Source organism: Leptosomus discolor, chromosome 25 (genome assembly GCF_034619465.1).
Source record: "Leptosomus discolor isolate bLepDis1 chromosome 25, bLepDis1.hap2, whole genome shotgun sequence".
Classification (NCBI taxonomy): domain Eukaryota; kingdom Metazoa; phylum Chordata; class Aves; order Leptosomiformes; family Leptosomidae; genus Leptosomus; species Leptosomus discolor.
In genome coordinates this window covers 6,379,295-6,390,207 of record NC_141415.1, presented here as the reverse complement: position 1 = coordinate 6,390,207, position 10,913 = coordinate 6,379,295, and the positions used below count along the sequence as shown (strand labels likewise).

The 10,913-nt window shown below is 66.4% G+C and overlaps 2 protein-coding genes across 2 annotated transcripts in view; one reads left to right on the top strand and one right to left on the bottom strand.

Moving 5' to 3' along the window:
- TBX21 (T-box transcription factor 21) lies at positions 1–9,880 on the top strand. The gene is given in 10 exon segments (XM_086478099.1): positions 1–482; positions 7,701–7,855; positions 7,982–8,014; positions 8,017–8,102; positions 8,207–8,336; positions 8,339–8,364; positions 9,027–9,091; positions 9,206–9,360; positions 9,363–9,706; positions 9,708–9,880. Coding segments are annotated over 10 exon segments (1,614 nt in total). The 3' UTR covers positions 9,846–9,880.
- Positions 9,881–10,884: 1,004 nt separating this feature from the next.
- Positions 10,885–10,913, bottom strand: part of OSBPL7 (oxysterol binding protein like 7) — a 7,945-nt gene continuing 7,916 nt past the window's right edge. The window contains 1 exon segment of the mRNA XM_086478187.1: positions 10,885–10,900. Coding sequence (XP_086334313.1) covers positions 10,885–10,900 — 16 coding nt within the window.

The window sequence follows — 10,913 nt, the reverse complement described above, 5'->3', positions numbered from 1 at the left end:
ATGGGCGCGCTGGAGCCGGGCACCGGAGCCCCCCGCCCCGCCGCCCCCATGCTCAGCGGCACCGCCAGCTTCGCCAAGGAGCCGCCGGGCCCCCGGGACGCCGCCGCCGCCGCCGCCTCCTCTTACTACGGTGATGGGGGGGGACCGGAGCCCGGAGCACCCCCGCTACCCTACGGTGTTCCCGGCGGCTTCGGCGGTCGGTTCCTGGGACCGTGCCCGCCTTACCGGGCACCGCCGCCTCCCGCCGCCGCCGCCCCGGTGGAAGGTTACGCGGTCGAGGGTTACGCGGGTGCGGAGCTGTACGCGGGGGCGGAGGGCGCTTACGCCCCCGGGGCCGCCCCGTTGTGCCCCCGCGCCGGGCCGCTCTGCGCCCTGCCCGGGTACCGGGCGGCCGGTAAGATGCAGGTGATGCTCAACAACTACCCGCTCTGGGCCAAGTTCCACAAGCACCAGACCGAGATGATCATCACCAAACAGGGCAGGTGAGTCGGGGGGGCACCGGGGGGGACCGGGGGGGACCGGGAGAGGGGGACACACACACACGACCGGGGGCGCGGGACCGGTGGGAGCACCGGGACAGAGACCGGCAGCGGCATCGCGACGTGAGTGGGCATTGGAGAGGGTGAGGGTCTGGTGTGGGTAGGGGTACAGGCAAGGTGGGGGCACTGGGGATGCTGGGGTGGGCACGGTGGGGTGTGGGACGGGCTGGGGGAGCTGCAGGGCCGGCACGGTGAGGGGCTGGAGGGTCCTGCCTCGTCTCCCCAAAGGGCTGGAGGTGTGTGTTGGGGGGGGTGGATGTGGGGCTGGGGATCCCCGTCTGCCCATGCGAGGAGTAGGGGGATGTGTGTGTGTGTGTGTGTGTTCAAGAGGGGATCCCTGTCCCTGTGGGTTTGGGGGTAACGTCTGTCTGTCTGTGCAAAGGAAAAAAAGTGGGGGAGCAAAATGAACCAGCCCCCCCCCCCCCCCCCCCCCGGTCTTGTTTTCTTAGGGAGGTGAGGCTTGTTGGAAGGAGAAGGGGGTCGGGGGGGGTGTCACCACCTCTGTCAGGGTGGGAGAGGGGGGTCCAGAGGGGGTTTGTTGTGCCAGTGCCATCACGGGGATGGTGCCGGTGCTGGGGGCCTGGAGGCAGCGCTGATCCGGCCTCAACCCATGGGGCCAGATCCAGAGCTCGGCGCTGCAACAAGTAGTGAGAGGCCGGAGCCCGAGAGGGTGCCAGCGGCCCCGGCCACCCCACGAGCACAGTGGGTGGGTGGGCGACACCCCCCTCTACTTGCTGTCCTCCCTCCTGCTCTGTGGGGCAGGCAGAGGCTGGGTGCGCCCCCCATATGCCTGGGGAAGGGGGAGCATTTTGGCATTTGGGTGCCAAAACACCCGTCAGTGACACCGTGACCGGGCACCTGCTGTCCCCTCCATGCTGCCTCCAGCCCGGGCTGTTCACAGGCTGTGGGTTCCTGGGGCTGGGGCAGGGTTGGGGGCTACGTGGGGGGCTAAAGTCCACCCCACCTCCACCAACACCCCTGTTCACAGGGTCTGGAGGGAGCCGGGTGCGATGCGGGCCCTGGGGAGGGCCACGGAGTCACCCTGACTTGGTGCAAGGGGAACCTGAAATTCTGGTGCTCCCCCTGAGCCCTTCCTTCCTCATGCTGGGGTGATGTGGGTGGGGGGAGCCGGCCCCCAGGCTGCAGTTTGGGAGGTCTCTGTGGGATCACGCCGGGGCAAGGAGGGGACTGTGAGCATGGTGGGGCTGGGCACAGGGCTCAGCCCCCTCCGGACCAGGCTCAGGGGCTCCCGTGGCTCCCGAGAATCCACAGCGAGGGGGTGACGGGGCAGCGCACACCCGCTGGGAGCGGGGCAGCTGGCAGAGACACCCCCCCTAAGACGCTGCCATCCCACCGCCCAGGGGGTCTCTTTCTGCCCAGCGCCGGGGCTGGGCACAGGGGGCTGCCGGCAGCGATGCTCCGCGCCTTCTCCCCTTCTCTCCCTCGGCCGAGACAGACGGTGTCACTTCGATGCTGAGCCCAACCTGCTTAATGTGTTGGAAGTCTAAACACGTTAGGGCCGCTTCGTTTGCCACGGCCGTTCCCAGGCCTGCTTCCCCCGCCGGGCTCGGGGCCGCTCGGCGGCAAACCGGCACGGGCACGGATGGGGTGACGTGTCCCCAGCATCCACCGAGGGGGTGGCAGGGTGCTTGGGCCCCCCCCCCCTCAAATAGTCAAATAGTTGTTTCATGCCTGCCGTCGTTTAGGTCCTCCAGGAAGCCGCTGAAATCCGCCCCGTTGCTTTCCTCCCCTCTTTCCCCAGCCGTCGTGGCAGGTCCCGCGGCAGCGCCCATCCCTGTTGCGTCAGGGCTGCTCAGGACCTGGTGCTGAGGGTCTGGGAGTTGGGGTGCCCCTAGAGATCCCATCCTCCGCCCTGTGGCGCATCTGGGCTTTGCCACCAGCTCCCAGACTGAAGCCAGGCAAATTTGGGGCTTTTTTTCCAGCTCCATCCCCTATGACGGGGCCTGGGGTCTGGCGGGGGGCGGGGGGGGCATGTGCTCTGTGCCGGGGGGGTGCTCACAACCAACCCAGCCTGGGGAGACGTCAAACTCAGAGCCACAAAACATCCGTTTCCCCCGACCCTAGCTGCTTTTGCAAAAAATCTGTGTGCAGGGCCGGGCTGCAGCGCTGCTGAGGCACAGGAAAAACCCCAAAGCAGGGGCTCGAGGGGGACGTGTGCCCCCAAGCAGGCACCCATCGGCCCGGGGGGGGGGGCTCTGGGGCAGGGTAGGGGATATGTTTGTCCCACCGAGGGTGCAGGGGCTCCATCTTGCCGGGCTACGCTGGTCCCTCTTTGCCCGTGTCCCTGGGGTGCGGCCCCCCCGCCTCCCCGCGGAGAGGAGCTGAGGCTGGGTGGGAGACGGCGGCACTGGGATGAGCCTGGTCAGGCGTGGGGATTTACCCCCCCCGGCACCTTCCCTGCCCGCTCCTGCCCCGGCTCTGACACACCATCCCACGCCATCCCACACACCCACTCATCCCCAGCAAAACTAATTTCCTGCTGGTTTCCCACGCGGGTCCCCATCCCTCCTCCGCCCCCCACGGCTCTCGGGGCTCAGCCAGGGCAGGATTTTGGTGGAAACCCCCAAGGACTCACCATCACCCCGGCTGCGAAGCACCCGGGGAATTCCTGCCAGGGGTTTCTGCTGGCTTTGCCTTTCGGGGGGGACACAGGGGCTGCGTTTGCATTTGGGGACACGAGGGATGGCATCGCCTTTGGAGAGGACGCTGGCGATGGCTTTGCGCTTGGGGGGGACACAGGGGTTGCCTTTGGGGGGGAAGGCAGGGGACATCTTTGGGGACACAAGGGCTTGGGTTTGCATTTGGCAAAGGCGAGGGTTGGCTTTGGCTTGAGGGGTGCCGGGGCTGAGGGCGTGTTTGGGGGAACACAAGGGCTGGCTTTGCCTTTTCGGGAGGACTCGGGGATGGTTTGCCCAGGCCGGCAGCCTCTGTCCCCCTGGGGGCTGGGCCGGGGGGACCCGGTGCCCAACTGGCAGCTCTGCGGGGTTGGAGGCAGTGGTGTAGCCGCGCCTTGCAGCCATGCTGTGCCGTGCCGTGCAGCCGTGTAGCTGTGCCATGCGACGGCCGTGCTGCGCAATGCAGCTATGCAGCAGCCGTGCAGCCGTGCCATGTCACCGCGCCATGCCGAGCTGCTGCACCATGCAACTGTGGAGCTGCGCAATGCAGCCATGCGATGCAGCCATGCGGCGCCATGCCATGCGTGGCCGTGCAGCCGTGCCATGTCACCGTGCCATGTCACCGTGCCATGCCGAGCAGCCGTGCCGTGCAACCACGCAGCCATGCAATGCAGCCATGCGGCGCCATGCCATGTCACCGCGCCATGCCGAGCAGCTGTGCCATGCAACCACACAGCCGTGCAGTGCAGCCATGTGGCGCCGCCGTGCCATGCCTTGCCGTGCAGCCGTGCCATGTCGCCACGCCATGCCGAGCAGCCATGCCGTGCAACCACGCAGCCATGCAATGCAGCCATGCGGCGCCATGCCATGTCACCGCGCCATGCCAAGCAGCCGTGCCGTGCAACCACGCAGCCATGCAATGCAGCCATGCGGCGCCATGCCATGCCTTGCCGCACCATGCCGAGCAGCCGTGCCGTGCAACCACGCAGCCGTGCAGTGCAGCCATGCGGCGCCATGCCATGCCTTGCCGTGCAGCCGTGCCATGTCGCCGCGCCATGCCGAGCAGCTGTGCCGTGCAGCTGTGCCGTGCAGCCCCGCGGTGGGGGGGCGGGGGGGGGGCAGGTGGGGCGCGGTGGGGGCCGTGGTTCTTGCGGCCGCTTGGGCTGGGGTGCGCTGGGTTGGCACTGGGAGAGGAGGCGGCTCAGGAAGCGCTGCCAGGGGTGCAGGTGGGGGGGGGGGGGGGGGGGGGCTTTGCGCTCCTGGTCCCCCGGCAGGTTTGAAGGGGGCTGACCCCCAGATTCCCCTTCCAGCTGGGTTCGTCCTGGACTCCCCTGTCCCTGCTCGCTGTGTCCCCACGTCACCCAGCGTCCTCTTGACACCCCATGTCCCCTGCATGTGTCCGCCTGGCTCCCCTGCCCCATGGCCACACACCCGATCCCCCTCCCCAACCCCCTGCATCGAGGGGGTCATGAAAGCTGGGAGCACCTTCCAGAACCAAACACGCAAAGGGAGGGAAACCAGAGGTGCCCACCAGCTTTTGGGGTGCACGGGGCAGGGGGGGGGGGTGTATGTGAGCTGGCCGGGTCATCCTGCACCCCTCCACGGCACCTCCCAAACCACAAGGGGGTCCAAACCTCCGGGAGCCAAGTCCTGCCCGAGCAGCAGCCCCGGGAGCTCGAGCGCTGGGGGATTTAAAAATAAATGCGAGGCACGCGTGGTTTCGGGTCTTACCCCCACCCTCCCGTGCCCCGGCCGAGCCCTGCGGTTTGCACCACGGCAGCGTTCGAGCTGTGACTCTCGATCTCTCTGCTCCACCGGCAGCACGAGGCTCGGGGAACCGGCAGCGTCAGAACAAGCGAGGTGCAAAAAAAAAAAAACCCAAAAAAACCCCAAAACCCCAGAAAAAAAAAGCTGTTTTCTTCCTCCCCTGCTCCTTGCAGCAGCTCCGGACTGGTGCAACACCCAGTTTGGCTGCTCACCCTGTGGCCACCCATCACCCCGGCTCACTGGTGGGGCAGGAGTTGGTGCCGGCGAGGGCTTTGGCACCCCGAGCGCGGCGGTGGCGGCGAGGCAGCACCCAGCGAGAGCTCGGCGGGGGCTCGGGGGCAGCGCAGCCCCTCGCTGCCGCCCTTTGATGTGGCTCCAACTCTGATCGGTGGCAGGAACCACCTTCCCTTCCACACGGCCGCGGCTCGCTCGCTCCGGAGGAGCCCCGTGGGCCACCCGCTTTTGGGCGCCCGAGTGACGGGATGGGGGTCTGCGAGGGCTCAGCTGGACCCTGGGGTCCCCGGGGTGCTCAGGGCCCCCACCTGTCCCAGCCCCGGGGAGCAAATGCATAGCTCCTCATCACCAGCAATTGCTTTCTTTTTTTTCTTTTTTCTTGTTTTCTTTTTTCTTTTTTTCTCTTTTCTTTTTTTCTTTTTTTCTTTTTCCTTTTTTCTTTTTTCTTCTTTCTTTTTTTCTTTTTTCTTTTTTCTTCTTTCTTTTATTTCTTTTTCCTTTTTTCTTTTTTTCTTCTTTCTTTTTTTCTTTTTTCTTTTTTTCTTCTTTCTTTTATTTCTTTTTCCTTTTTTCTTTTTTTCTTCTTTCTTTTATTTCTTTTTCCTTTTTTCTTTTTTTCTTCTTTCTTTTATTTCTTTTTCCTTTTTTCTTTTTCTCTTTTTTCTTTTTTTCTTTCTTCTTTTTTCTTTCTTTTCCCCTCTCTCTCTCTCTCTCTCTCTCTCTCTCACAAGGCCAATTTTGAGTCAGCAGCACCCGGGACGGGCCGTGCACACTCTTTCCACCGCTCTTCGCTTGCCGCTTTCCCAGTGCCACGGCGCTGCCCGAGCCGTGCTTCCTGCTGGGGCCACAGCTCATCCCCCCCACGCTCCTGCCCTGGCACCCGGAGCTGCGTGTCCTCCCGGCCCCAGCCCCTCGCTTTGCCCCTCGCCCGTATTTCGGCCCTCCCGCACCTCCCCTGGCTGGTGGGCAGGGGCAGGGGGGGCTCAGCTGGGCTCCCCGGTGCATCGTGCCATCGCTGTCATGAGTTCACAGGTCTCTGCCTTGGGGCTGGTGGGAAACCCTGGTGTGCTGGGGACTGGGGACTGGGGGGGTTCAGGAGCTGCCAGGATAGGGAGGGCACCCCCTTCCCATGGCGGGGAGGCAAAGTAACCCCACCCCCACCAGCCCCCTGCCAAGAGTGAATCCTGCTGGTGGGCAGCCCCGCTGCCGGCTCCGGCCCTCGTTCCCGCTGGGCTGAGGTTGGCTCCGGGGAGCAGCCCACCCTCCCTGCCCAAACCTGGCTCCGATGCCTGAGTTCCCTCCTGCCAGAAGCCCCCAGCCCCAACGCAGGACCCCCCCGCCTCAGCCAGGCAAGCCTTTCCGGGGCCCTTTCAGAGAAGCCTCAGCACCCACTTCATGAGAAACACCAGCGCTTCGAGGAAATGGGGGGGGTGTCGAAACCAGTGCCCCCGCCACCAGCCGCCCCCCCACCCTCGCCCACCGGGTACCGGCAGATGGGAAGCGGCACAGCCCAAAGGAGGGAGGAAGAGGGGAGGGGGCTGGGGGTGTGGGGGGCTGCAGGCCCCCCCCAACCCTCTTCCCCCGGGGGGGGGGGTGTGTCAGGATGAATTCCCCCATCACCCCATGTGTATCTCACCCAGGCAAACTGGGAGGAGGGCTGAGGGCCCACCATGTCCCCCATGTTGGTCTGTGCCGGGTATCTGGGGCTCTGTCCTGCTTCTTACTGGTGACACTAATGGGGTGGCTGGGCAGCTGGACTGGAGTTGCTGGTGGGGCTGGGGCTGATTTCTCGCTCTGGTTGCCAAAAGCCAAAACTCTGAGATGCCGTGGTCAAAGAGCCGAGCTCTGTCGGGGGGTGGGCGCTGAACCAGTGACCCCAGCCACGGCTTGGGGTCCCGTTGCAAACCCAGGCCAGTAGCTGGGGCTACTGGGGCCGGTGATGGAACAGGAGGGACTGGACTGGGAGAAGCCGGGGGCAGAGCGTCAGATCTCCCACCCCAGATCTGGGATTTATGCTCCTCCGCTGGGTGCAGGGGGACAGTGGGGTGCGGCCCTATGGTGAGTGGGGGGGGGGGGCAGCAGCTGCAGGCCTGGGGCCACAGGGTCCCCCCCCAGCCATCCTGTCCTGTCCCCTTCCTGCCCTTGGCGCAGGCTGGTGTCCAGCCCGAAATAGCAGCGGTGTTGGTTTCTGATCCGGAAGGTGCTTGGGGAGGGGGAGGAAGATACCGGGGAGCGTGGGGGGGGGGGGGGGGGGGGAATCAACCCCAAGAGGCATCCCCCCAGCTGCTGGGGTCAGTCAGCTCCTCACAGGCACCCAGCGGGTGCTGGGGGGGGGGGGGGGGTGTGGGTGAGGGCTGAGCATCACGCTGCCTCAGTTTCCCCGTCATCGCTCTGAGAGGGCAGAACCATCTCCCTCCCACCACCACCACCCCCCCCCTACCAGCGGTGCAGCCCTTTGTGCCAGGGGTTGAGCTGGGAGTCGGGAGGGGGGGGGAGGTGACCGTGTCTGCGCCTCTGTCCCCAGGCGCATGTTCCCGTTCCTCAGCTTCAACCTCTCGGGGCTCAACCCGGTGGCCCACTACAGCGTCTGCGTGGACGTGGTGCTGGTGGACCAGCACCACTGGCGCTACCAGGGCGGCAAGTGGGTGCAGTGTGGCAAAGCCGAGGGCAACATGCCAGGTACAGACACCCACCCCCCCCCCCCCCGCCCTGCTTCCACTCCCCAATCCTTCTTCCTCCTCCTCCTCCTCGCATTGCCAGGCAGGGCCTAACCCCGTCCCTGCTGCCCCCCCCCCCTTTCCCCAGGGAACCGCCTCTACCTGCACCCCGACTCGCCCAACACGGCGCCCACTGGATGCGGCAGGAGGTCTCCTTCGGGAAGCTGAAGCTCACCAACAACAAGGGCGCATCCAACAATGTCGGCCAGGTAAGGGTCCCACCCAGGTTAAAGTCTCCACATGCCCCCCACCCCCCGCCTCTGACCACCCTCTGCCCCCCCCCCCCACCCACCCACACACCCCCCCCCCCCAGATGATCGTGCTGCAGTCGCTGCACAAGTACCAGCCCCGGCTGCATGTGACGGAGGTGAAGGAGGGTGAGGGCGAGGAGACGTACCCTTCCTCACACACCCACACTTTCGCCTTCCCCGAGACCCAGTTCATCGCGTCACGGCCTACCAGAACGCTGACGTGAGTACAGACACCCCCCCATCCCCCCCCCCTAGTCCTTAGGATGGGGGTACCCCCCTCCCCCGCCCAAACAGCCCCCTCCCCAGCAGCACGGGAACCCAGCAACCCTCTAGCATCCTCTCAAGGCCACAGAAACCACTGGTACACCCCAGTATCACCCCAGCATCACAGCAACCCTGGTAACACCCCGCCCCCACCACCCTCTCAGGTCCCCAGCATCAAGGAAAACCCAAGGGCTTCCCCCAGGCCCTCCCCCCCCCCCCTTGCCAGCACCCCCCATCCGTGTATCTCCACAACCTCTGGTACCCCCTCAGCATCCCAGTACCTCTCCCTGCATCCCTTCAGCATTTCCCCCTCCAGTACCCTCCTGCATCCCTACAGCATCCCAGCACCCTGCAATCCCCCCCACCCCCCAGTATCCCATCGACATCTCAGCAATCACCCCAGTCCCCCCACCCCAGCACAACCTGCCCCCCCCCCCCCAGCTATGGCTGAGCCCTGCGGGTGCTGGGGTGGGCGTCCTGGGACAGGCGGGGGACTCTGGCGGGTCAAGGGCTGCTCGAGGGAAGAGGGATGGGGGGGACATCCCTGCGGGATGGGGGGGGGGGGGTGCTGGTACAGCCCCCACCCCCCAGCTCCACACCCCCCCCCCCCCCCCCCAGATCACCCAGCTGAAGATCGACCACAACCCCTTCGCCAAAGGATTCCGGGACAACTTGACTCGTGAGTGTCCCCCCTACCCTCCCACCGGTCCCCCCCCAAACTCCTGGGCCCCGGCTGGCAGGAGGGCGTCCCCCCCACCCATTCCCACCCTGTGTGTGTGTGTGTGTGTCCCCCCTAGGATGTACGCGGCCTCGGAGGGCGACCGCCTCACCCCATCTCCACCCGACGGTCCGGGGTGCCAGCAGCTCCTGCCAGCCCCCCGCTTCCAGCCCTTTCTGCCCGAGCAGTACCCGCTGCCCCCCGGGCGCTTCTTCGGTGGCGAGCGGGGGGCTCCCTACCCCTGCCCCCCAAGGACCCCCCGCGCTGGTACTTCACCCCCCAGCAGCCGCCTGCGGCGGAGTACGGGGGCTACGAAGCGGGGTACGGGGGGGGCAAGCTGGTGCCCTACGGAGTGAAGCCCTTCGCCCTGCCGCCTGCCCCCCACCCTCCCCTGCCCTACTACCCCGAGGGGGCCGGGGGGGTTTGGGCTTCGGGGGGCTGGAGCCCCGGGCAGTACGGCCCTAAGGGGAGCCCGGGGGCTCTGGGCTGGTACCGGGAGCCCCGGGAGGAGAAGGGGAAGGAGATGGAGGGCTGGGCCCCCGAACCCCCCGCCGCCACCTCGGGGGACTCCTCGGACTCGGGGGCTGTACGAGTGCAAACGGCGGCGGGTGTCCCCGTACCCCTCCAGCGCCGAGAGCTCCCCCCCACCCCGCAACGGGGACCTCTACGACAAGGACCCGGCACCGACGGTGGCTTACTACGGCTTCTACGGAAACTGAGCCACGCCGGGGGACTTGGACCCCCCCCCCCTCACACGCTCCCAGGCACCCCAAAACCGCAGGAACCCGGTGCAGGGGGGGGGGGGTGTTGTCCCTGTGTGTGTTGTCATCGTCGTCCCGTGTGTCCCCCCCCCATTTAACACCCATATCCTGGGAAGACTTGAGTGGAGGTGGGGGGGGGGCTGCAGCCAGACAATCAGCCCCCAGTGGGGCCGCAGGGGTGACTGGGGAGGGGATGGTGGGAGGAGGATGGGGGTGGTGGGGTTTTTTTTTTTGTTGTCGGTGGTTTTTAGGGGGGGGGGCTGGGTTAATGCTGAAGTATTTATTGAGCCCCCACACCCAGCGTGGGCTGGGGGCAGCAGCATATCTTGCAATAAAGGGGACGCTGTGGGACACGGCTCTTTGCTCTCCTCTGTGGGCAGGCAGGAGGGAAACTGAGGCACGGGGGTGGGGGGGTGTCTAAGGAATCGTGCCCCCCCCTTGCTGACAGGACCCAGGCATCCTGAACTGGGGGGGGGGGGGGGGGGGGGGGGGGGGGGCAGGGTCCTGAGCCCTGAGGCTGGTGAGAAGGAAGCTCTTGGCACACCCCAGCTCTTCGCAGCCTTTATTAGAGCAGCCCTGCTCAAAATTGGGGGGGGGGGAGAGGGGTCTGCCCGCCTGCGGGCACCCCGGGACCCCCTGCTGCACCCCCCACCCCACCCCACCCCCTGCCCCAGCGAGCCAGGGACCCAGGCATCCTGTGCCCCCAGGGCAGGGGGGGCACCACCAGCCCCTACCCCCCAGGTACTCCAGCCGGCCCCAAGGCTCTGCCCTGGTTTGGGGGGAGCACCGCCTGTGCCCCCACCCCCCTTTTTTATATCACAGTTTTGCTTAAACACTGGCAAAATGGCTGGGTGGGGGATCAGGTGGGGGGGGGGGGGGAACACTGCACCCCCAGTGCTGGGAGGAACCAGCCCCCCACTGCTGGGTGCCACTGCTGTGATGAGCTGGAGGGGGGGGGGGCTCAGCGCCCCACAGCGGGGGGGGGGGGGGGGGGTCGCTACCAGAGCACCGCGCTGTCGAGGTGGA